General features: G+C 45.9%; 1 protein-coding gene and 1 pseudogene across 1 annotated transcript in view; both read right to left on the bottom strand.

Moving 5' to 3' along the window:
• LOC142568039 (1-phosphatidylinositol 4,5-bisphosphate phosphodiesterase-like) overlaps positions 1-25,469 on the bottom strand; it is a 272,674-nt gene that overhangs the window by 181,277 nt on the left and 65,928 nt on the right. Inside the window, exons 5-7 of the mRNA XM_075678120.1 lie at positions 24,939-24,998; positions 23,723-23,860; positions 18,617-18,696 (exon numbers count right to left, since the gene is read on the bottom strand). Of these exons, the coding sequence (XP_075534235.1) occupies positions 18,617-18,696; positions 23,723-23,860; positions 24,939-24,998 (278 nt within the window). The remainder of the gene's footprint in view (positions 1-18,616; positions 18,697-23,722; positions 23,861-24,938; positions 24,999-25,469) is intronic.
• LOC142568044 (uncharacterized) lies at positions 623-2,842 on the bottom strand (annotated as a pseudogene).

Raw genomic sequence — 25,469 nt, 5'->3', positions numbered from 1 at the left:
GAAGCAGCGGCAGTCATATGGTCGAGGTAGTCGGATATCACTGCGTACGACTGAACATTTCGTTCGTCAGATGAGTCCGTCGAGCGAGAGTAGACTACAATCGGGTGTACTGTTGCTTGAGAGTTGTCCCAGTATCAGGGTTCATACAGACTCAAAAAGGGAAAATTCAAGGATATTTAAGGAATTTCAAGGCCCAGTTGGAGTATTTTCAAGGACTCAACACAATGCTACATGCAGCAGTTTTCAATATCAGGTACAAATTTTACTGAGCAAAGTCGAAAAAAAAAAAGCATTTCAAGAAACAGCTTATATTGCACTAAACCAACATAATATTACTGAACAAATTCGAAAAAAAAAAAACATTTCAAGGAACAGCTTGTATTGCACTAAACCAACATAACATTACTGAATAAAGTCGGAAAAAAAAAAACATTTCAAGGAACTGCTTGTACTGCACTAAACCAGCATAATATTACTGAACAAAATCGAAGGAAAACATTTCAAGCAACAGATTGTATGGCACTAAACCAACGTAATATATGTTCCATCTTGAAAAACACCCTGCAGTGCATTGCACCAATGTCGAACAGCAATCCATTCTGCAAAAGTGCTAATGGCAACTTCAGGGGAGCTCCTGCCGCTTTTCCTGAATCTTCTGGTTGAGGCTATACAGTTCCCCAGTCTTGCTTCGTGCAGGCTTCCTCAGACTATTTGATCTGACCACATACTTCAGATCATAAGCTGCTTCTGCCTTTTCGGCATACGTACCCGCTGAAGCCTGGAGGTCAGCTATTGTTGCCTCGAGTTTCTTTTTCTTTTTTTTTCCATTGCGTCGATCTCTTCGTCGATGCAGCGCCTCTTTGATTCCCTTACATCATCACTTTGCTTCTTTTTTTCTGCTTCCAGATATGCAGCATACTGCTGCCGGGCAGCTGATACAGCAGTCCTCAGCTGTTTTGTAATAGGGACATTAAGGACGCCCTCTGCCTTGTCCACAGCGTCGCACACAATAGGTTGCGAAATGTGCGACAGGTCTTTCAGGTTTTCTACAGCAACCTGGCGGTTCACGCTAAACCCTCGCTCCACAGTGGCCTGTCCGTGGCTGAGCACAAGCAAAAGTTTGACAATCTTCCACAATTCCCCATATGATGAATTAAACTTCATCAGCTCAGTCAAGAACTCGTCCAACCTGTTTACATTCTTCTCAAACATTCGCAGGTTATGCATCTCTTCCTGCAGGAACTCGGTGTACTCCCCCAGTACAGTGTCTCTCTGGTGCTCAGACATTCTGCCCGCTGTAATGAGGGCATACAACGCTCTTCTGAAGCCAGCCAGGCACTCATCTAGTTTAGCACACATTTGTTGTGGGTCCAGAGAGGACAAACTCCTAATGATTGGGAATCTCAGTGGACTTCTCTCAAGCACCTTCTTTGTCACACTGATCAAGAAGCATTTGCATTCCATGCGGAACTGGAACACGTCCTTTTGGCTTTGTTTTAGTTTTCCAGACAGTCTGTTTAGCGGCATGGCCTACATCCACCTTTTAAAGTGGAGTGTGGTTCTCGGTGCTTTCAATGTCCACCATCAGCAGACCAGTGGTTTCTTTTGCTGAAGACAAGACCGAGCACTTCAGAAACTTCGTCAGTAGCTTCCTGACCACAGTTTCCAAGTCCCTTGCAAGAAAGAACACCATGGGCTGATCCGTTTGGTACTCAGTGAGGAATCGCTTGAGGGTCATGGCCACACCCAGTGCAAATTGAAGCTTTGCTAGCAGTAAGCCATCACTGGCAAACTCACACAAGTTGTGAAATGATCCACACTTTGGGGGGCTTACTTCCTTCTTCCTTGCAGCTGCAATAAACTTCTTAATGTCACACCACAACAGCAATGCTCTATCACATGCACATTCTCCAACCACCGGTGGGCAACAAAGTTCAGGGGAAAAGTCTCCTGACCGGTAACTGCTGAGAAGTCCTCCCTTCTTGCAGGAGAACCATGGAAAAGCGCGCTCAACTGGAGAGCAGACAGTCAAGTCCCTACTTACTTGCTGTAACACCTGCCCTGTAGGCGTTGTGCATGGTGTGGAGGCCACAAGTCCCAATGTCCAGACATTGAACTTGGTATGCTTGACGCAGGTGCTCTTGGAAATTCTTGAGTAACTTCAGGTTAGCAGTGGGACCATCCATTGAAATCTGAAGAATTTTCTCAAGAGGGAAAGGCTCGAGCACAGTCAGCAGCGTTCCTTGGATGTCCTCGGATGTCGAGTGCCCCTTAAACACGAAGGTATAGTACCTCATTGCCACCTTGTGAGATGAATTCCGAAACCGGATGTGAACATCCAATTGTTTCCGCTGGAGATAGTCGTTCGTGGACTCGTCGAAGAGTACCACATAGTAATCGCAATCTTTTATTTCCCGTTGCAGAGCAGATAAAAAGAAGGGCCTCAGACCATGGCACGTCACATCGGCACATTTTTTCTCTCCGCAAGAAAATGCTTTGGCCACACTGTCCGGGAACATACGCTGGAATAGCTGGCCTGCTTCCGACGACGACAAATAGGAGAAATGCGATGTGACAACCTTCAAAGTCCACAGAATCTCCGCATTCGTCACCTGCTCGTGTGCCCTGCAAGCATCGTCTAGGTTTCCCGATTGCGAAGGAGATGGGACGGCTGACTGTTGCCCCGTGCTTGGAACTAAGTATCTTCGCACCGAGCTGTTGGCTGCAATCTCCATGACGCCAGCATGCTTAGCACTCTTCATATGGCTCTTTAATGCTGACTCGCCCATGTTGGCGATATCGAAGGTCTTTCCGCAAGGCCTGCATCTTGCATGGTGCTCACTCGTCGTATCTAGTGCAATCCAGTATTTGTAAGCCTTGTTGTGAAGCCACGCGCCTTCAAATTTGCTTTTCCTAGGCATTTCCTTTGTATTCAGATGTTTCAGCCGCAACAAGTCAGGTGCAGAAGCGACAGCACAATGCAATGCCGTCAATCACCATAACAAAGCGCCAAGATTGGATTGGATTGAATCGGCTCAAGTTGGCTTCAGAGCCGAGTGGCTCCAATGTGACTAACCATCGCGCAACATTGGCTATATTAGCACAAACTGATTTTTTACGCCTGAAACGCATATATTGAAGCACGGTACTGAAAATACGAATATTTTAACTGCGTTTCTTTTGTTAATAGTCATTTGCATGTACTACACGAGGAATTCAAGGATTTTTAAGGAGCAGCAAGAAGTCCAAGACTTTCAAGGGCCTTGAAAACGAAATATTCAAATTCAAAGGTTTTCAAGGTTTTCAAGGACCTGTGAGCACCCTGCAGTATATTGACTGTAGGGCGCTGAATGAGAAAGCTGTAGTTTTCAGAGAAATCCATTACAACTATGGCTTCTGCAGGCGTGAGAGCGGTCTTCAAATTGTGTAGGTGCCGAGCTTGGAGCTTGCTGACAAAGTGATGCGATATTAAGTTACACCATCTCAAGGAGACGGTCTACGAAGTCATTATGGGTAAACAACATTGTTTCCAATTGGCAGCACACTCCACTAGCCCACTGACGGACAGAAATACTTGCTGCCAAATCTCGGTTCAGTGGAGGAGAGCTCAATATCAGCGATTTGAGCGACGAATCTCCTGGGCAATTGCTGCATATAGCAGTCATACAGCACTCATTCGTAATCTCACACACAGTCATCTGAAGGAGCGAGTCGATTGTTTGTAAAATGGCCAAGGACTGCAGCATCAATTTTACATTTTGGTGGTAAATGCAAACGCAAACGGAGTGCGTTCCCGGAGCACCAGCAAGTAAACAGTGGCATGGCCTCAGGTAGGCGAACTTAGAAAAGCCGCACTTCAGCTCTGTGTTACTTTTCTTCCATTCCTCGTGCGCTTCCTTAGATTCCTTTGCAGCAATCTTTCTTGCTTCACATCGGACGACGTCTTTCTTGCCTGGAAGACAGACAGATGTATGTTCATCCTCATAGAACTTTATTATGCTTCTTGTTGTTCTCTTGTCTAGTGGTCTACTTAACTTTGATGTAGGAGAGCCCAAAATTCCTCCCTGTTGCGTAATTTTTATAGCAATGCTAACTTGACTTTCCGATGCACCAAAGCACTTAGCAACTTCTTTTCGGGGCCATGAACGAGGCGCCAATGCCAGAAGAGAAATTTCTTTCGACAGTTTTCTTTCTCGTATGAATCTATCTCTCACGTCTTCAAGAAGCTTTTTATAGTCTTCCGCAAGTACGGTGGTTGGTGCTATTTATAGGCTACGCCTTGCACTTAAGCATCCTTACTATTATCATTGGGCAAGGTGCCACCTGCGACAGCCACTTCTTCCTCATGGCGCTTCCGTTTTCTGCTCGAGGTCCTTCCAGTCCCATCTCATGGTGCAGCACAGTTTGTTGAGGTGGATGCATACCCTTCAAATGTAGACTCGCATATCGTTTCACAATCTGCCAAGCTCTTATTGGCTGCGTCTAACTGCACCCGCATTTGGAAACACCTGACTATACATTGTGGATAGAGTCTCTCAACAGGAACCAGCCCCAAGAGAGACACTGCTGTAGCGAGGCTCAGAGATATGACCCACGTACCCCGACGGTTTGACCCATGGACGGAGAAAGGGTCCGAGCACATCTTTCACGCACATAGTGTCGTGAACTTCTTAATATAGACGCAATAATGGTGTGCGCATACAGTTTCTAAACTGTCCTAGTTGCTTTTCGCACGCAATACCAGAAGACTAAGTTCACGTTCATCTAGGCTGTTAGTTCTAATCGGGAAGGTGTTTTTCACTTGTGTCGTCTTAGGACAGTCTCTGGGTCCCAGTGAGCAGGGAAAAAGGTGTTCGTCTGAAAACAGAAAATTAATTCAGCGATTTCAGGGCCAGATTTGATTTATAATGCTTTGCGTGAACGATGCGAGCGCTCTTTCTGTGTACAGTTTATACTTATGTGTAAATATTTCAATTTATGAATGTATGAAACATACCTTTCAAATGTGCAGGACCCTCTGGGGAAATTAAAAGGAAGCTTTAGGTCGGGCTCAACTTCGACGCGGCCCATTCAAATACATGTAAAACGCAAAAATATTTTTCTGAGATAAGCCCTGGACCGATTTTAATGAAATTTGTTGCATTTGAGAGAAAAAAATTAAATTCTATGGCTGTTGGAAGGGGATTTTCGATTTAGGGCTTGAATTTTGTTAAAAAGATTTTAAAATATTCAATCTTCCGAAAAAAATAGAAGCCCGTAGTTTACAAATTCATAGCTCTGCATCAAAAACAGGTATCGCGGTTCTGTGAACGGCATCCATTAGATCATTCAAAGCGGACAAATTTGATATGTCAATTTACATCTTACGTGAATTTGTTTCGTTGGTTACAAGGGTTCTGCAAAAGCTGTATTTCCATATTACTAAATTTTTTTTATACTGATGTGTAACATATCAGTTTTGTCCGCTTTAGATGTACTATTAGTTCCAATTAACAGAATTGCATTATCGTTTTTCGTTGTTGAGTTACAGAGTTGTAAACTTGATAGTTTCGTTTTTTGAAAATTTACGATTTTTGACAATTTTTAATAAAAAATTGACGACCTAACTCGAAAATTCGAAGCCAACAGTCACTAGATTTCAAGTTTTTCTTTTAACTGCAACAAACCTCGTCACGAAAAAGACGAATTCTCCTTTTACGTGTATTTAGCAAGCTTTTAAGTTCCATGAGCAATTGGAGGATGGTTTACCTGGCACACACCAAGCACAAGCTGCATTGCACTGAAGCGTGCGTCTGTTCGCAATGAAATGCAGATGATCACACCGTCTCCCTTTCGTCTGCGTTGCAGACGATGCTTGCTTTGTCGTCTGGATCCCAGACAAGCAAGCCTGGGCCGCGGAGCACCCGAATCAGTGCTCTACCTAGCTTGACTCGTGTCGGAAAAAAGCCGGTGCTGACACGGAAATTCAAAAAATCATTTCTTGCGTTTAAAAAATAATACCTTTTTATAACTTCTCACATGCACAGTAGACACATAGGGCTATCTAATGATATAATGCATATATTTTTAGGCCTGGGCTACCAGTACATATGTTATATGTGACTTCCAGGTTTTTCTACGTTCCGAGAAAAAGACTCAAACTTTGCAATTTTACACACTTTTGCTAGGGCCAGAACCAATCGAAGTATTCAAATATTTATAAAATTGACAATTTTTCCAGTCACATCGCATCTTTGGGTTGCCATAAACGTAATTTGAAGGAATGGATCATACAGTATGTCTTTGAGAAAAAATGTTGATTGATGCCGTCTAGCTCAGCTTGGCAGGAAAAACAAATTGTCGTCAAAATTCTACGAAATTTTTGGCAAGGAAAAATAAATGTGGAGGATGAGTTTTGAACTCCAACAAACGTGGAAATTTTCGCAGCTATATCTGTGATGGTCGAAAAACGTTGGTTGATTTGGCGTGGAATGACCCAAGAATAAGTAAACAAGCAAATGTTTAAAATAGAAATTTCTATAGTAGAATACAATTTAAAAAAAAAAAAACCAGCAGTTATCAACCAAGGCACACCAACTGCATGAGGTTGTGTTACTCTGCCAGCCAATCAGAGAAGCAAACAAAATCATCGTCATGGGGTCTTTTCAAAGTGGCGTTCTACTTAATAGTTCCAGAGCGTCCACTGTTTTTAAAGATTTTTTTTTATCGGCGGAAGCGATTAGGTGTGCAACAGAAATGGACAAGGTATATGGAGTCTGCGCATTTCACTCTTCAGAAGTCTGCGGTACAATCCATTTCACTGCTGAGCCCGTTTTACTCGTGAAACTTCACTGCCAACTGAAGTGAAACTTGACAATAAATAGTTGAGCGAAACAAGCATTTTATTTCAATTCAATAAAGAATTAGGCTTTCACCATTTCACTATTATAGGCGTGGTATAACGTATAAAATTACGTGTTAATAATTTTATTTTTGTGGTTACCGCCTTATTTGGGTAACAGGAAAAGCTTGAAGTATAAATTATTTGCAGCCTTGCGGTGGGCAGGGCTTCATGCAGACTTAAGTTGTATCCGACTATAGTAGTGTTTTTTGAATTAGCTCTGGAGGAGTTATAGAGAAATACATATTTGCATAACAATCACACTTCTTTCAGATCCTTCGTTTACTGCTCTACCAAGTGGCAAAACCGACTCATAATGTTATTTGGAAAGTTCCATAATGATGCATGGCCACCAGTCCCGTACAACCACATAGAGCACAGGACACTGCGGTTCTAGATGTACTGCACCCACCGCAAAAGCATAGAAAAACACCCATATAAGCACAGCAGAGAAGTGGCTACGTCAGACGGTTTGACTGATAACTGTAGAAGCGCCATTCAATACACACGGAATTGTTCTCCACTTCCGGCGGCGTTTTCTCGACTTCCTCTTTAAATAAGATGTTGATCCATAAATATAGTTGCAGGAAGAAAGCAGGCCCACAAGTGTAAGATAATGTATATTTACAACTGATGTTAATGGCGTTCAGGCAACTGCCAGACTTCGTCTTCGTCTAGTCCAATCCAACTTCTTCCTTCCCTGCACCGTAACATCACCCTCCCGGCGGGGTAGCTCCGTCCCGGTGCAAGTTATAGAGCATCACTTAATGGGGGGACATAGGGCTTCAGCCTGGCGACGTGAACAACATCGCTGATGATGTTGGAAGGCACTGAAGGCTGACCGACTGGGGCAATCTCGTATGTCACGTCGGACAGTTGGCGTAAGATCTGGTACGGACCAGAATAACGGCAAAGTAGTTTTTGCGACAAGCCGACGCGACGTGAAGGCGTCTAGAGAAGGACAAGGGAACCAGGTGAAAAATGGGAGTCTCGGTGCCGAAGGTCGTAGCGTCGCTTTTGAGAAGCTTGCGAGACTGTGAGGCGATGATGGGCGACTTCTCGGGCCTGGGCGGCAAAGTCAATAGCATCGCGAGCGTAACCAGTGCTGGGTGATTGTACTGCAGAAGATAGCAACGTGTCAAAGGGCAAGGTGGGGTCGCGGCCATACAACAGGTAAAATGGTGAAAATCCGGCATGTCGTGACGGGAAGAGTTGTATGCGAAAGTGATGTATGGTAAAGCGACGTCCCAGTCGTGGTGATCGTCGGAAACGTACATGGCCAGCATTTCAGTTAGCGTGCGGTTGAGTCGTTCGGTGAGGCCGTTCGTTTGAGGGTGGTACGCGGTAGCAATCTGGTGTTCTGTAGAACAGGAGCGGAACAGATCGTCGACGACTTTCGAAAGAAAGTAGCGGCCGCGATCCGTCAGCAACTGGTGAGGGGCGCCGTGGTGCAGGATGACGTTGTATAGTAAGAAGTCGGCGACATCTGTAGCACAGCTGGTTGGTAGCGCTCGTGCAATGGCATATCTCGTGGCATAATCGGTTGCTACAGCAATCCATTTATTTCCTTTGATGGAAATGGGAAAGGGGCCAAGGAGGTCTAGGCCCACCCGGTAGAAGGGCTCTGTAGGGATATCAATTGGTTGCAGCATAGCAGGCGTCTTCCGGCGCTGACACAGGTCGCAAGAAGCGACATAACGGCGCACAGAGCGAAAAATGCCGAACCAGAAGGAGCGTCGCCGCAGGCGGTCGTATGTACGAGTGATGCCCAGATGTCCAGCAGTAGGAGCGTCGTGAAGTTGCTGGAGCACGGCTAGTCGAAGGTGCTTGGGAACGACTAGGAGGAGCTCCGGGCTGTCAGGACGAACGCTACGACGGTATAAAGTTCTATCGCGCAAGGTGAACATCCGGAGGGACGGGTCATTGGGCGAGGAGCTTAGGCGTTCCATAAGTGTTCGAAGAACAGGATCTTTGCGCTGCTCGTCGCCAATATGGAGGAAGCCGGAGAGGGATAGAACACTGATGTCCGAGTCTGCATCGGTATCGTCCGGTTGATCCACGGGATTGCGGGACAGGCAGTCAGAGTCTTTATGCAGGCGCCCTGATTTATACATAATAGAAAATGTATATTCTTGTAGACGCAAGGCCCAACGTGCAAGTCGTCCAGTTGGGTCCTTCAAAGAGGAGAGCCAGCAGAGGGTGTGATGATCGGTTACGACGCAGAAGCTCCGACCGGAAAGGTACGGCCAAAATTTCGCGACCGCCGATACGAGCGTGAGACATTCTCTCTCAGTAATGGAGTAATTTCGCTCGGGCGTGGAAAGAAGCCGGCTAGCCTAAGCGATGACACGGTCTTGGACCTGTTGACGCTGAGCGAGGACAGTACCGATGCCATGACCACTCGAGTCAGTTCGTACTTCAGTTGGCGCAGAAGGGTCAAAGTGTGACAGAACTGGGGAAGTTGTAAGCCGCTCAATCAGGGTAGAGAACGCTTTCTCCTGCAGTGGTCCCCAAGAGAAAGAGATGTATTTCTTAAGAAGGTCAGTGAGAGGGTGAGCTATGTCGGCAAAATTTTTCGCAAATCGCCAGAAATAAGAGCTTAAGCCCAGAAAACTACGGACATTGTTTGTTGAACAAGGTACAGGAAAATTTCGCACGGCGTGAACTTTCTGTGGATCAGGTTGGATTCCGGCAGCGTTTACGAGATGGCCGAGCATGTTAATTTCATGGTGACCGAAATGGCACTTGGAGGAGTTTAGCTGAAGGCCAACCCTACGAAACACGGAGAGTATGGTTGTGAGGCGCCACAGATGGCTCTCAAAGTTCGGCGAAAACACAATCACATCGTAGAGGTAACAGAGGCATGTAGACCACTTCAAGCCGCGCAAGAGAGAGTCCATCATGCGCTCGAATGTAGCTGGAGCATTGCATAAACCAAAGGGCATGACTTTAAATTGGTACAGACCGTCCGGTGTGACGAAGGTGGTTTTCTCGCGGTCCATCTCATTGACGCTAATCTGCCAATAGCCGGAGCAGAGGTCAATTGATGAAAAGTATTGGGATCCGTGAAGGCAGTCAAGAGCGTCATCAATGCGAGGCAGGGGATAAACATCCTTCTTTGTTATCCTGTTGAGGTGACGGTAGTCAACGCAGAAGCGCCACGAGTTGTCTTTCTTCTTTACTAAGACAACTGGTGATGCCCACGGGCTACTTGAAGGTTCAATGATGTCCTTGTCCATCATCCTGTCTACCTCTTTTTGTATGATCGCCCTTTCTGTTGCGGAGACACGATACGGCCACCTATGAATGGGGCTGGCGTCACCAGTGTTGATGCAATGCATGACAACAGATGTCTGGCCAAGCGGACAGTCGTCTAAATCAAAGATGTCCCGATAAGATGACAGGAGGTGACGAAGAGCTGCTGTTTGCTCGGAAGGAAGGTCAGGGGCGATCATCTTAGAAACATCGTCCGCAGGCGTCGAGTACGGAGGAGTGGGTGACAAAGGTCCGCTGGTACTGACGAAGGATTCAGAGGTCAAAGAAGAAATCTCAAATTCTTCCAAAGGAGTGATATGCGCTATGGCGATACCGTGTGGCAGCACATGAGACGAAAATCCAAAATTGAGGATGGGCATGCGAGTGCAGTTTTCGCGGATCCGGACTAAGGTGCTCGGCAGGGCAATATTGCGCGACAAAACCACGTCAGTAAGCGGCGACACGGCGTACTCGCCCTCTGGTACGGGAGGACAGGGCGTCAGGAGGACATTAGTAACCGCTTGTGGAGACAGCCTTGCGAACTCAGCAGAACATAAGCGGTGTGAAGCACAAGTTGTTGTGTTGGCAGGAAGCGGCAGATCCAACTGTACAACACCTGTGGAGCAGTCCATTTGGGCAGAGTGTTTCGAAAGGAAGTCGAGGCCGAGAATTAGGTCGTGCAGACAGTGTTCAAGGACGATAAATAGAACAACGGTATAATGGACCCCAATGGTCACACGTGCTGTGCACATTCCAAGGACAGGTGAAGTACTCCCATCGGCAACTCGCACAGTGCCCATTACGGCAGGTGTCAGAACCTTCTAGAGCCTTCGGCAGAGAGCAGCGCTCATAACTGAAAGCTGCGCTCCTGTATCAACGAGAGATCTAACAGGAACGCCATCAACTTCGATGTCCGGTAGGTTTCTACATGTAGGCAGGGTCAACAGAGGATTTGTGGGCCGGGTCGTAGTTGCAGCTTCACCTCCAGGAGCTGTACCGCCTAGCTTCCCGAAGCGAAGCAAACGGTTGCAGAAGGGGACGAAGAGCGGTGAACGAGAGGCGAATGGGACCTACGACATTGCAGAGACGGGGAGCGGCTAGATCTTGGTGCAGCACTGTCGGCGTTGATGTTCCTAGTCAGTGTATAGGGCGAGAAAGTACGATTGTCTGGTACTTGGCGGTAGTGACTCAGAGACGACCACCGAGGACGCTATGACGAGTGGTTGCGGCAATGACGGGCGATGTGTCCAATACCAGAACAATTAAAACAGATGGGTTTATCATCCGCTGTGCGCCAGTCAGCTGGGTTGCGATGAGGTGGCGGAAAGCTTTGCATCTGGGAGCGAGCGGCCGGAGAAATCTGGTAGGTGTTTGTTTGGCGGACCGAGCAGAGAGATGGAATGCCCAAACTTATTATTTCCTCCCGAACGACCACTTGTATGAGGGAGATAGTGGGCACACTTTCCCGACAGTCGAGACGAACTAGAGCCGGAGCCATGGCCTCAAGCTCACGGCGAACGATGCGCGTGATATCTTCCGGTCCTGCGGGCTGAACGAACCGCGGCGGGTCTTCGCAAGAAGATGTCACGGTGGTATTGAGCAATCGGTCGAAAGTTTGTGCGACGCGGCGGCCCTTCGCTTGTTCGAAGCGCCGGCACTCCTTTACAATTGCATCCACAGTGGCACAATCCTTACACATCAGGAGACTGAAGCCATCGTCTGCAATACCTTTCAGTATGTGACCAATCTTGTCTGCCTCGGTCATTTTGTCATCAGCCTTGTGACAGAGGGCCAGCACATCCTGTATGTACATGACATAGGATTCTGTGGACGTCTGAGCGCGGCACACAAGTTCTTTTTTTGCTGCCAGCTGACGACCGACAGGTCTGCCAAACAGGTCTCGCATTTTTTCTTTGCAGACATCCCAGCTCGTTAGGTCAGCTTCGTGTGTGTTGTACCATCGCTTCGCAGTTCCTCTTAGATAAAATATCACGTTTGCTAGCATCATTGTTGGATCCCACCTGTTGTCGCACACTCGCTCGTACATCGTTAGCCAGTCCTCGACGTCGGCGTTGTCCGTGCCCCAAAATGTCCCTGGGTCCCGCGAATGAGTGAGGATGACCGCTGGCACGGGTTGCTGAGGCGTTGTCGCTTGTGTCGGTTGATTTGCCATTGTGGCGGCAGGTAGATGACGTCCGCTGCGAAGTTCCGTGATTGTACCCCGCACCTCCACCAAAATGTTGCAGGAAGAAAGCAGGCCCACGAGTGTAAAATAATGTATATTTACAACTGATGTTAATGACGTTCAGGCAACTGCCAGACTTCTTCTTCGTCTAGTCCAATCCAACTTCTTCCTTCCCTTCACCGTAACAATATTTTCATAAACATTGGTTAAATTTGTTAATTTTTGCTTTTCCTTCCTGTTTGGCTGTTGCCTTGGCTCTCTCCCTTAGTAGATCGCTTAATTTCTCAACTCCTTGTGACTCTTGTTTCCTGTTACCAATTTTGCACGAAAAGTGCTGTACAATTAAGAAAAAACCAGACGAGGTAACAGGTGACAGTTATATTGCTTATGAGTTTAAGGGTTATTGCAGGGTTTGATGATGGATGTTTTTTCGCATTATTTTATTTTCCACCTTACCTAACTCATATCGCAGGTATGTGGTTCCAGGGATCTGCCAGCATCGCAGCGAGTCATCACTCAAGGAAATAATGAAGCAAAAGGAAAAGTTCCAACGCAATTGGCATTTTCTCCGGCTGAAACTCGTTCCACGAGCATGCCGACCAGCTGACTAAGAACCGAATCCCTTTCCTGGTTCCTGGATCAGCCTAAACAAAGAAGGTTGAACTAACGAAGCAACAGCAATGCGCGTGACCATTGAATACATGGTGACAACTGAACATATCTTGAGTTAATCGCGCAGGCACCGAATCTATGAGAAAACTGGCCTTAGACCCCAAGAGATGCCGATAACTACCACCATCCAAAAGGACTGAAAACGGCAGGAAAATGTTGACCACTGAATAGCTCTCAAGTCTCAACATTGATTTGGCGGCACTTTAAAAATGTGTGAGGAGTGGTGGCTTGGGCAAGGAGGCCTGCCCCCCCCCCCCCCCCTTCCGGGTGCGTGCCTGCCCTGACGAAATTTAGAAGATTCTGCTTTCTGCATCGCCCACCGCATTCAGTAACTTTGGCGCTGACGGCCATGTGATTGTGTGTCATTCGGAGTGCTTCGTTAGGCATGCCTCGCGTGTGCTTTTGTGGTCTACAGTGATGAATGGCTCCGTCAGTCTCTGGGTGAAAGTGTCTGACTTTGGAACAGAAAGTTCTGCTGATAAGAGAAGTTGTGGCGACACACTCGCGCACATTTCTGCGCACCTTCCGTCTTCTTATCATCTGGCCCAGCATAACACAGCTGCACGCTGGACAGCATGGTCGATAAAACATAGCACCACCGCCACGTCACCCGAGGTATGCGTCACTGACGGTGGCTATAAGAACAGGCTGCCTGGCTGAGAAAGACCGCCTTCTACCTTCCACTACTGGGATGAACGTAGCGTTGGTATGCCCGTCCGCTGCCATCGTTAGTCGAATAAAGAAGTGTTACGTTTTTATGTTGTGATTCGTCCTTCAGCAGACACGACATCCCACAAAGTGGAAAAAGGTGGCTGGCAGAAAACTGACATTGCGAAGGAATTCGGTATACCGCCGCCTACTTTATCAACTGTATTAAAAAAACAAGGAAGCTGTGCTGGATGGCTTTGAAAAGAGCTTCTCGGTGAAGAGAAAGAGGAATCGCGATTCGAAATAACCCAAAGTTGAATGTGCACTTCTACAGTGGCTGAAAAATGCCAGGAGTGCAAATCTCCCTGTACATGGACCGGCACTTCTTGCAAAAGCCAAAGCTCTTGCCCTCCAAATGGGCCATAAAGATTTCAAGTGCAGGAATGGCTGGCTTGAGTGGTTCAAGAAAATACATGGCGTGACCTTGAAGTCAATCGGCAAAAGCGCAGCCATGAACCGTGACACTCTAGACGTGTGGCGCCAACATCGGCTCCAAGCTGGACTGGAAAAGTATGAAGACAAAAACACCTATAACTTAGATGAGGCTGCATTTTTCTACAAGATGCTACAGAATCACACATTCACTACCGCTGGCGGATCCTCACCCAGAGAAAAACACAGCAAGAAGCGTGTCACGGTGCTGTTTGGTGCCAATGCAACAAGCGAGGACAAGCTTCCGTTGTCGATACTGGGGAAGGAGAAGAAGCAGCAGTGCTTCCAAAATGCAGCTATTCCCAAGGAATGCATCTACCGTATTTACACGATTGTAAGTCGACCCCTTTTTTAAAATTTGAAAGTCTGAAGTTGGAGGGTCGACTTACAATCGAAACCAAAACATGGCCCCGCCAAAAAAAGCCATACCAACGAGAGCTACAACGTAGTTACAATTTTATGTTTGCTCTATGGCCCTACCCGTATCTTTTCGCTATCCCGCGTGTTTGTTTGCTTTTCGGAAGGGTTTTTCAACATTTTCGAGAGTCTTACAGTGTATGCAACACTCATGGGGGTGTCGATAGTTGATAAAAGCGCCGCTATTCCCATTTGCGGCGGCACCCTCAGAACGGCGGCGCTTGCGGGGAGTATCGGTAGTTCATGGAAGAGCAGACACCGCTCGCGGGTTTCTCTTTCTCTGTTTAAAGGCATTGGTATTGGTTTGACTAACTTCTTGACGCGCTCCACTTCGGCTACGTGCTACTTCTACGCTTCCCCAGTCGTCATGAGTGCTGCAGGCCCACTAATCTTTCGGCACTCGTTCACAGCAGCGTTCAAGAGGGCTGCCATCCTTTACGCCGAAGAAACAAATCACTGCGCAGCGGGCCGCAATTTCGATGTTTCTAAACGGGTGGTGCGAGAGTGGCGACTGCAGCGAAGCGAAATTTTCACCCTGTGGCGGCAAGTGAGAAATTTCCCATGTGCCGAAGTCTGGACGCTTTCCGGAGCTGTAGGCTAAGCTTGCGGCGTACGTCGCTGAAATGCGTGATCGGTCCCTGCCATTGAAGTGCGACGTGGTCATGAAACGAGCCCGGACCTTCGCCTTAATTTTAAGGTTCTGCTCCGCCGTGAGTACAACGAGTGGCTGGCGGCAGAAGACTGCGAAATTACGCCAACCGGACCTGTCAAGAGAGCCTCCCTGACGGCTGCGTGTGGTTGGGTGCATTTGGCGTGGGCTGCTGTTCTGCAAGATGTCCTGGTGCGGTCGTTTGCCAAATTTGAAATTTCGCTGGACCACGACGCGCTGTGGGACCGCAGCAACGATGACGATGACAGCACTAGTGAAGACGAGTAGTCCAGTGACCATGTCAGCTACTAATAAATTTTCGTTATCGAATGCGCCCTCGGGTTCTTTTTTTTTTTTTTTCCGGTCAAGCGATATGGGGGGGTCGACTTACATTCGAGTCGACTTACAATCGTGTAAATACGGTACATAAGTAACAAGCAAGCATGGATGACTGCTGCTATATTTGATGGCTATGTGCACCTTCTGGACAGACCGTTTGACGCAAAGAATCGGCAAGTGTTTTTCATAATTGACGATTGTCTGAGCCATGGGAAGATCGACAACCTCAAGGCGATTGCTGTGAAATTTTATCCTGCAAACACCCCCACGGTACAGCAACCGATGGATCAAGGCATCATTGAGACAACCCGGAAGCTGTACCGCAAGGCTCTTTTGCAGCGCATGCTCTTAGCGTACGACGCCAGTGAAGAGGTACAACATTGATTTGCTTGGTGCGATCCATTTACTGAACTTTTCAAGGAAAGAACTCGCACCTTCGAAGGTCGCCAACTGCTCTGGCCACACCGGCTTCTCTCGCGCCATCGTAAGCGACCCTGACGATGACCAGACTGAAGATGACCAGACTTGTAGCTATCTGTACGAGACTGTTCATAAAATTGCTGGCCAAGAGGTAGAAGGCGACTTCGAGACATTCGTGTTGGCTGACGCTGCTGCTCCCATGGTCGCCCCAGTGACGGATGCTGAGATCGTAAATGACGCTGTTGGTGGCCCCAACGAGTACGAAGAGCCAGCGGACAAAGAGCCACGTGAAGTGCCAACTATGGTGCAGATGCGGCAGTACCTATGCCTGCTGCGAAATAAGGTTGAATGCATGGGCGGCGACCACGTCCTCATGCAATGCTTCGTAAAGTTAGAGCAGGGGTTGCTCACACCCTGAACTTGAAACAGCTAAAGCTCACTGCCTTTTTTTTTTTCACCTAAATAAAGTTTTGCTTCACTGAATACAATAAATTTTGACTTCCTCGCAGTTGTGGAGCAATTATAGCTCGACTGCTTTAGCTTTTCTCGAGTGGTCACTTATATCGAATTACCACTTATAACGAATTTTCTTACCCTCCCACTGACTTCGTTATAATGAGGGATTACTGTAATTGTAGTGCCTACCGACTCCATGCCCAAGCTATAAAGCGTGGAAGTTTTTTCCTGCCCCCGAACATGACGGCAAGCTTGCAGCCCATGGACGCCTGCATGATCACCAATTTTAAGGCCATGCATCGTCGCCGCATCTTGAACAAGTTAGTCATGTTGATGGACATGGCCACATGGACAAGCAGGGAGCAATCAGAATTGAAGATCAATCTATTGATGGCTGTGCAGTTTATCTTCCGTGCATGGTCCGAAGTAAGTGCTTCTACAGTGTGGAACTGCTTTAGGAAAGCATGCCTTGTCCCAAGCAGCAGTGACTTATACAAAGCCTGTGAATATCCTACTGATGAAGTGATGCTTGAACTTTTGGTCCGCAGTTGATGAGGATGTTTCAGGACTCGAAGCGTTTTTAGATGTGGACAATGCATTAGAAACATCAAAACTTCTAACTGATGAGGCAATCATCGTGAACGTGCTTGCATCGAAGAGCGATGACAGTGGTGACGCGGTAGGGCAGGCTGCCTCAACATTGTCCTCACAGGAGACCCTGCAGATGATTCTGTCACTCTGGGGCTTCATTTTCACGAGGGACCTTCCGCTGCAATACATGGAGCACCTGGATGCCTTGGAGAAGGATGTCAGCACACTTTGTGTAAAGCAAGCAAGGCTGACGGACAGAGTTTTCTTGCGCAAGCCAGTGAAAAATATGTGGTGAGATGCTTATGATGATCTTGCCACACCGTTTCTTCTGGATTTCTGAAGCTGACAGGCTGCCGCGGCAACCTTCTCACATTTTTTAAAAGGCTCCTTTTGGGGCTGCGATGCCTTGGTGGAGCTCGCATGTCACTTGATGCCCGTGACTCCTCTTTGCAGTTGTTATAGCAGTGCCGTTCTTGAACGCCGACAGCCGCAGCTTGTTACACGCAATTGAAGCACGCAGGAAGCAGAGTTAAACAGTTAAACGGGTAACGCAATCAGCAGCCAGATGGTGAAGGTGGTGGGGAGGGGTACTGGCCTCTCCACCATTATAGTTTCCTCACAACAGCTCTGCCATTTCCCTATTTTTTTTTCATGCAACCTGGTTACAACGCTTATCTGTTATAACAATAAAATTTTCGTGGCACTTCAATATTGTTATAAGTGGGTTCGACTGTATACAGTACATGAGTAATGTATGTGTGTATGAAATTTGTAGTGTAATCAATAGTGGTATGTCAATCCATTCCATGGTGTGCCACAACATATCAAATGATACAATGGCATTGGACATCACATGGGAGACGTCGAGTCTTTTGTTCATGAATCAGTCTTATGTCAGCCACACTCGTGCATGGCACCATGCAAAACAAATGATGGACATATAGAAGTGCATTTATCAAAGCAACAGATGTATGTAGACTCCGCGTATGCACTTCACATTGGATAAAGTCACTTTCATGCATAAAGTCATTTGAGCTTCTTAATAACTTTATGGTTCCAGAAACAATAATCCCCCATTTGTTACAATGACAGAATGTTATTGGATATTTAAAAAAGTTCATATTTCATTTTGTACTAGCAGCATATTATTATCTGTTAAATTATGATATCCCGGTAAATCTGATTTACTTGGCATTATTGAGCTAGTACTATTATGAAGTAATTTACAACATTTGTGTAAACATACTGTGACATTACAGAAAATACTGAGCTGCTTTGCATTCTGCCAGCTTCCTTGGCACAGAACAATCAATTACCTGCTGAACTAGAATGTATAGTGAATTTCAAAACTTTGTAATTTTTCAAGTTCAACAAAAAATCCAATGTCAGGCCAGGTATATCTTGCAACCTGTACAACAGTACAACACTATGTTATTTGCGTACACATGTACAGGTAGCAAATGTTAAATACAGGCAGTGTGCACACTCGGAAAATATTCTCTTTGTCAAACTCCTATTCACATAAATTTTCGATGCCAACTGTGCTACTAGTCCTGTGGGTGCGTTAAGTCAGTGGTATGGAGCCCATGGTATGAAAAAAATCTGACTCAACTGTTTTTCAAGGCAGGTGGCGGGGCACACATTGTTGGCTTTGATGTTGTTGGTGATGCTGCGCAGGCCAGCTTGCCACACCTGTAGAGAAGGCATTGTGAGAAAAATTCAGGAGTCTAAAAAGAGTACAACAAGTTGACCAGTGCGTTTTTTTCCATTTAGCTTTCTTTTATTTTCTCTACACCTATTACGACTTTCCTCTCTCCTATCTTTTCTGTTCACTTGGATCTTCTTCATGGCCACCGGATTATTTCTTACCTCCTTTGTTCCTCTTTTTTACAACAAAAGTACTACTACTACTTTGGAGACTTTGTATACTATGTGTGGGGTCTCTCAGTAACAAACACAGCAGCACCAACATACAAAAGGGGCATTCATTGCTCCTTCTATAAAATGCCAGCTATTCGATAAATGAAGAGTTGGCATAAATTGAAATGCAAACTGAGAATAGGTGATCGGAACCTCTGTTCTGCATAATTATGTATAAGTGCGCTGTGCAATTGCTCAGTAGCCAGTTTCTCAGTAGGGAAAATCGTACATGTATGTATTGTCATTTCGGACCCTGCTACAGATGCAGCTGAAATTGGAAAGAAAAGCAAGTCGTTTACAACTTTTCAGGGTTTCAACTTACACTGACAGCAGAACGAACAGTTTTTCGGCGAAACATCCTGAGGGATCGAGGAAGTTAGACTCGCCATGCAGAGATACCAAGCAAATGTTTATCCATACCAAACCCTGAGGCTTTGTTTACAGGTTCAGTACCGTGAATGGAACCATGTCAGAGTGATTGTGTTCTGCAATTTTAGTGCTGTGCTCTGAAGCCATATGAGCAGCATTTTTCAGAGCAGTCCCGTGGGGTGCAATAACAAAACATGGTCAGTCTCCAAGTGCCAACATTCTGCAGCTCAAAAAGTGAAAGCAACTTCCTGTACCGCTCGAGCTATTCACGCTTTCAAGTGGCACTAGCATTGGAATATTGAAGCCATTTCTCATCAAAGCTGCATAACTACAACATCGACTCTCACCATAGCATGTGTGATGCAGGGAAGCCAGATGTCAGGAGGCATGATAGTCATGTGGAAAAGACTGAATGTCAGGGAACATGAGAGAGCACAGCATGCCCACAAAGTCTGGTGCCTCAGCACGAATGGCATCAACGAACACCCGTGCCACAGCAGCTGCTGTACACTGCACACATACATATTTGGAAATATTGGCACGTGAAAAGCCCTCCAAAATTTTTCAACCCTGCATGGGAGGTTTACTACATGCAACAAATCCCTTACAACTTGATGGAAAGATATGAATTTTTATTTTGCAAGAGTGAGAAGTGGGGCAAGTTGGTTCTGCCATAGACCAAACGTTAGTGAAAAGGACCAGAAAAGTGAGGATGACAGGACACATGCTAACCCTCTCTTTGCTGGTATAATGTTTAGTGTCTCATTTTATTACAAGTTTTTAATTGCAAAATTATGCTTGCACACTGCCTTGAACTACAAAAGAGCAAAATGCCTGTGCCCTTGCATCTTGACACCAAAACTCTTTCAGATAGCTAGAGAAATTTGCCTGCTATTTGATGGAGCAACAACTCATTTCATATTGTTCCTCTATAAACTGATAAAAAGAGAAATTTGTTCATGTCACCTGAAAGTCCCTACAGGTGTTTGCAAAGCTTGAAATGCATATTTAATTTATTGCAGTTTTGCTTAGTTCTTTGATTCTGCTGCAATCTTCTTTTCATATATAAGCCAAACTTTTCGCCCACCTCATTAAGGTGCCAGCAATGCCAACTGTCTATCCTACTTTTGTAAGTAGAATTCATTTAAACATAAATTAAAAGCATATAGAAAAAGGTATCGATGTTATCTAGTTTTGTATAGAGTAAAGGATGTGAAAATCATGAAATATTATCTCAGTTGAAAAGCCCCAAGTGTTGTGGTTTTACTCCAATGAGAAAATGGACCTAATTGCATTCTGCTTGAGCTTTGCAGCTTCTTACACACACGAGTGTCTGGTAAGTCTGCCCAACAACTGCTCAAGAACTCTGCTCAACCTCGCTGTTCAAAGTAACACTCAAGAATTTCTACTGCATTTCTTGCTATCCGGTTTAAAACAGAACTGCTAATAGAGTAGAATCTCAATGGTGTGAATCTTCAGGAGTCGTGAAAAATATTCGTACCACCCGAAATTCGTATCAGTTAAAAAAAATAAAAACGGGAGTTAAAGTTAGAGAAACTGACAAGCTTTTCACTGAGTGGAGCAAAAAACAAACAGTTTACTTGCAGGTAAATAAATCACTCATGTCTTTTTGCTTTTTCATCAAGTAAGCCAGCAGACTTTTCCCAAATGCATAATAACACTCGCAAGTACCATCGCTGCCTTCTTTTGTGCCCCTGGCATGCCTCAAAACATACAGCATTTCAGCTGCTTGTGGTGGCTCCTCATCATTGTTCCTGTCAATGTCACCTTTGTTCTCGCTGGACGTCACCTTCATCCTTGACCGTGTGCACACCGCAAGTCGTGAGAAATCGTCTTCACATCTGCTGCGAGAAAATCTTGCACGGAGCACACGGCGTGAAGACCACTCCACTCCTTGATTGCTGGTTCCTTTGGCCCTTGGGGCATTCATTACATCGGAATTTCTAAAGGAGCCGCACTTCCCAAAACAGTTGGCTACGGTAACCGATGTGAGCCAGTCCCAAGCCATGGCAATGAGGTGCAGCGCATCCAGAAGGCTTATTCTCAAGTTTTTGCTGCTACGACTAATTTTAGCGAGTAGGCACCACACAAGAAGTTTTTTAAGAAGATGTTGTATTCGGGGTAAAAAAAGCTACCTTTGCATTTTGAAGCGTTGTCTTCTTAAGGCGGGCGGCACACTGATCAACATTCGGGAAAATCTTTCTGTTCTTACTTGACATCCTTCGGTCGAGGAGCGAAAAGAACTCTTCAAACAGGGCTACCGTCATCCAAGCATTCTTGCTTGCCCAGTAAATGCAGGGCAGGCGATTCTCCCGCTTAACGCTTGCCCACTATAGTGAGCTGAAAATTCTCTGATCCATCAGAATTGCAGCAGAATAGAATGGTGATCCTCTCCTTGCTTTTATGCCCATCCCGACATACTTGGCTTTTAAAGCAGAGGCTCTTCTCAGGCTGAAGGTTAAAAAACAGGTCTGCCTCATCTGCGTTAAACACGTCTTGGGGCTCATATCAAGATGAGCAACAGCAACATAGTCTCAATTCACTTCACTTCATTTCACTTTATTTCCTTAAAGACCCCACAAGGGGGTGTTACATAAGGGGTGGGTGGTACACAGATGTTACTAATGCCACATGTTTTTAACAAGACAGGTATATGGGTATGGATGCACTTTGAATATGGACAGGTGATTGAAACAATGTCGTGGGGAAGGCCATTGCATTCTGAAGCTGCGCGGCCAAAAAATGATGCAGAAAAAGTTGTGGCGCCAGAACGGGGTCGGGCGACTTAAAGTGGATGGCCCGTGCGGGGGGGGGGGGGGGGGGGGGGGAGGTGCGCGCGGCGGGAGCAACGTAAGGTGGATGGCTGAAAGAACTGTGATAAAACTTGTGGTAAAGTGATAGTGTGGCGATCCTGCGGCGAGACGAAAGAGTGGGCAGACCAGATTCATTTTTAAGGGATGACAAGCTGATATCGCATGAATAAGAATGAATGAAGCAAGCAGCACGATTATGCACTGCTTCGATAGCATTAATCAAATAAACTTGGTAGTCCAACCGCTCACGACTGACTGGTCGTCTTTTTTTTCTTCTCTTTTTGCTTCGTTGGCGACGATTTTGCAGGCAAGACCATGCCTTGCTTTGAAGCGATGGAGTCAGCCACCAGAAGCCTGAAACCCATCAATGCCCAAAGAAAGTGCTATCTCATTGGCTTTTCTTAATGCGGGGGGCGTTACTTGCCTCCTTCGTGTCTACGCTGAAGCGGAGCACATTCTTCATTATTTGATCATGTTGTCCAACGATTATGCACAATGTCGATGGTGGTTTAGCCTTTTTGCAAATTCCATGCCTTTTCTTTTTGGATCCTCATCCACGTTGTGTAAAATGTCCAACTTCTCTTCAGAGGGGAGGTCTTTCCACTTGCAAGACAAATTTCTTTGCTTGAAGGCACTTGCTGAAACAGCATAGCTATCACAAGGCACGGTGTACAAATGCGAACACAAAGAGAAGAAAAAAAAATGGCATGGCTGGTGCAGCCCATCCCAGCCTGTCCTGCGATCTATGTTTGCGCTGCCTGCGCTATCTGTGCTCGCAAAGCGAAGGCGCAGCTAGCAGGCGAGGTTGGCAACCCACACAACGCTGTGCGGCCGTTTAGCTGGACTGACAACAGCAGCGTGCTGTCCGTGCCGTGCCACCTCACCGTGGAGTGTTTTCGGTGGCCTCGTCTTTTAGTATCAAACGGCAAGGAATGAAAAGCAGTTCACTAAATTAGAATTCTAGCATGTTGTACTCTAATGGAACTTGGGTGAGGCCAACAAAAAATTTGTATCACCCCGAAATTTGTATGAGCCATAATCATAACACCAACATTCTACTGTACAATACTGCCTATGGAGAACAATAATTCTCAAACGACTTGGTAAGGGAGACATGTAACCCCTCGTAGTCCAGTGACACAAAGGAAGCAGTCCTGACAATCTGACTGCAAAGTGTATCTGCATTAGCCATTATTTAGCCAAGTCTGCATGGTGGAGACATCACAGCAAGATCTACTCCTTAACGTCTTCAGCCTAGAAGTGACTCAACATGCGCAATGCATCAAGCGGATTCATGCAGAAGTCGTCACCACTGTCTGCAGGCACAGATAATCATCCAGTGACTATGGTGATTAAGATGTTTTAGCAGAGAAAATGCATTGTATGCCAGACAGTGAGCACCTAAGTCTTTGATGTTATGACTAATGTGTGCCTGGGATAAATTATGTAGCAAGTCATCTGAATAAATACTGTGACACTGCTTTATATCACAATGATATGACGTGGCATAACTGTACAAAGTCTAAGACCTGCATAAATGAGCAGTGTATGTAAAGTGTTAAATAGTTATAAAACAAGGGCACCATGCATACTACCTTGGCTGTTTCAGGATCTGGGCAGACGACATGTGTGTAGTTGATGTTGACCATGTCCGTGCCTGAGCAGATGGTCAGTGAAACCTCGTCTAGGCCGTACCGGTTTTTGCTGCTCAGCTCTGCCAGTAGTCTCACATCCTGCACACACGTATAGGGTAAGCTGTGGCCCCAGTATACCCACACTCCCGTATGCACAGAGGGATGAACCAAGAAATGCCTCACGTTAGACATGCAAGCAACCACACAGCACGTGCTCAAGGCAAGAGCAAACAGCCAAGGGTCAGCAGCGCCTTCTAACACACCATGCCCAGTGACTTTCGCAGCCTTAAGAAAATTGTACACTACAAAAACATTTAGCAGACATTACTCTTTACGCAAGTGTTTGTAATCTTGCTGCTTGCCTACAAGTATTATTCAGAGTTTCGTACCAACTATGAGCCAACTCCGAGTATGAATCACTTCTGGTGAGCGGTAATGATGGTGCTTTTTACGTTTCGGTATTAAAAACATCTACTTTTCTGATTCTTTCATGATGCATTCACTCATACTACTTCAAATGTAAAATTTTGCGCAGAGGCTGATCTATATATACACTATCTAAATCTAGCCATTTTATGTGGACAAAAATTTTGTTGCAGTTGCCCTTTCAGTTCTTTGCTTGTGCATCTAGGTCAGATCAGCAACCCTAACATTTGCAATGTGTGAAACATTACTGCATGAAAATGACTCTGGCAAACATGCATGCTATCTTAACAATCATTAATGCAGTAACCTGTGCACCCCATGTAAAAATGGTTGGAAGAAAGGAGTTTCGCATATGGTGTGTCACGATGTGTTCACGGTGTGTTACAGAGTGGGAGACCCACCTCTTTCGGCAATCAACCCAAGCTCCTTGCACAAAAATTGCATGGCTTGGTGAAAACTAAAGCAAGCACTTGCACACTGGCCTCCTTGGTTTGTGTGAAACACTGCACACATATGAAATCACCGCAAAGGCCCCCTTTGCTTGGTTAATCAAGAGAGATAGGAAAACAAAGCACGTGGAACAATTTATGACAGCATGCTTTGCTTCATGCAGTACGCTTTTGAACATAGACATAGCAAGTAGGCTTGACATGACGGGGTCTGCTGTGCTAATACATTTAACATGGAGGTGGATCAAAAAATAATACGCATGTACGAAAGAAAGGTGTTGAATGAAAATGTAGAAACATACCTTTGGTATTCCGCCAGCCCTTATGTCATTCACTTGTGACAATTCGAGCACCTGACCATCCTAGAAGTGAAAAAGAGATGTGTACATGCCATTTTTGAGAACAATAGAGGAAAGCGAACTTAAAGTGCCACATAAGTGCACTTTGCCTGCTTTGGAAAATTAAAGGCAGCTAGTGTCAGTCTAGCAAAACCTCTTTCTGCCCTATTAGCAGGTGGAGGTACACTTTCCAGTTGTTATATGTATGTAAGCAGGCCGAGGAAAGCATCATTTTAACTGCCATGAATGTGTTGGCATCTTACTAAAACTTTGCAAAATTAAATGCAGTGGTGTCCTCTGTTGCTGCAAATTCGATCTACAGTGTTTTCCACACTTTAAGACGATCTCAGCGATGCTGTCTGCTTTATCATTTCACGTGAGTTGTGGCTTCAGATTCAGATATTCAGGTTTATTTGTTCCAAAAATGTAATTACACAACATCACAAATACACAGCTGAGGGTACCAAAGTGCAAGAACTGTAGTGGGACCCTCAG

Source organism: Dermacentor variabilis, unplaced genomic scaffold, assembly GCF_050947875.1.
Source record: "Dermacentor variabilis isolate Ectoservices unplaced genomic scaffold, ASM5094787v1 scaffold_16, whole genome shotgun sequence".
NCBI lineage: Eukaryota > Metazoa > Arthropoda > Arachnida > Ixodida > Ixodidae > Dermacentor > Dermacentor variabilis.
The sequence above is the reverse complement of the archived record's forward strand: the minus strand, read 5'-3'. Positions and strand labels throughout refer to the sequence as shown.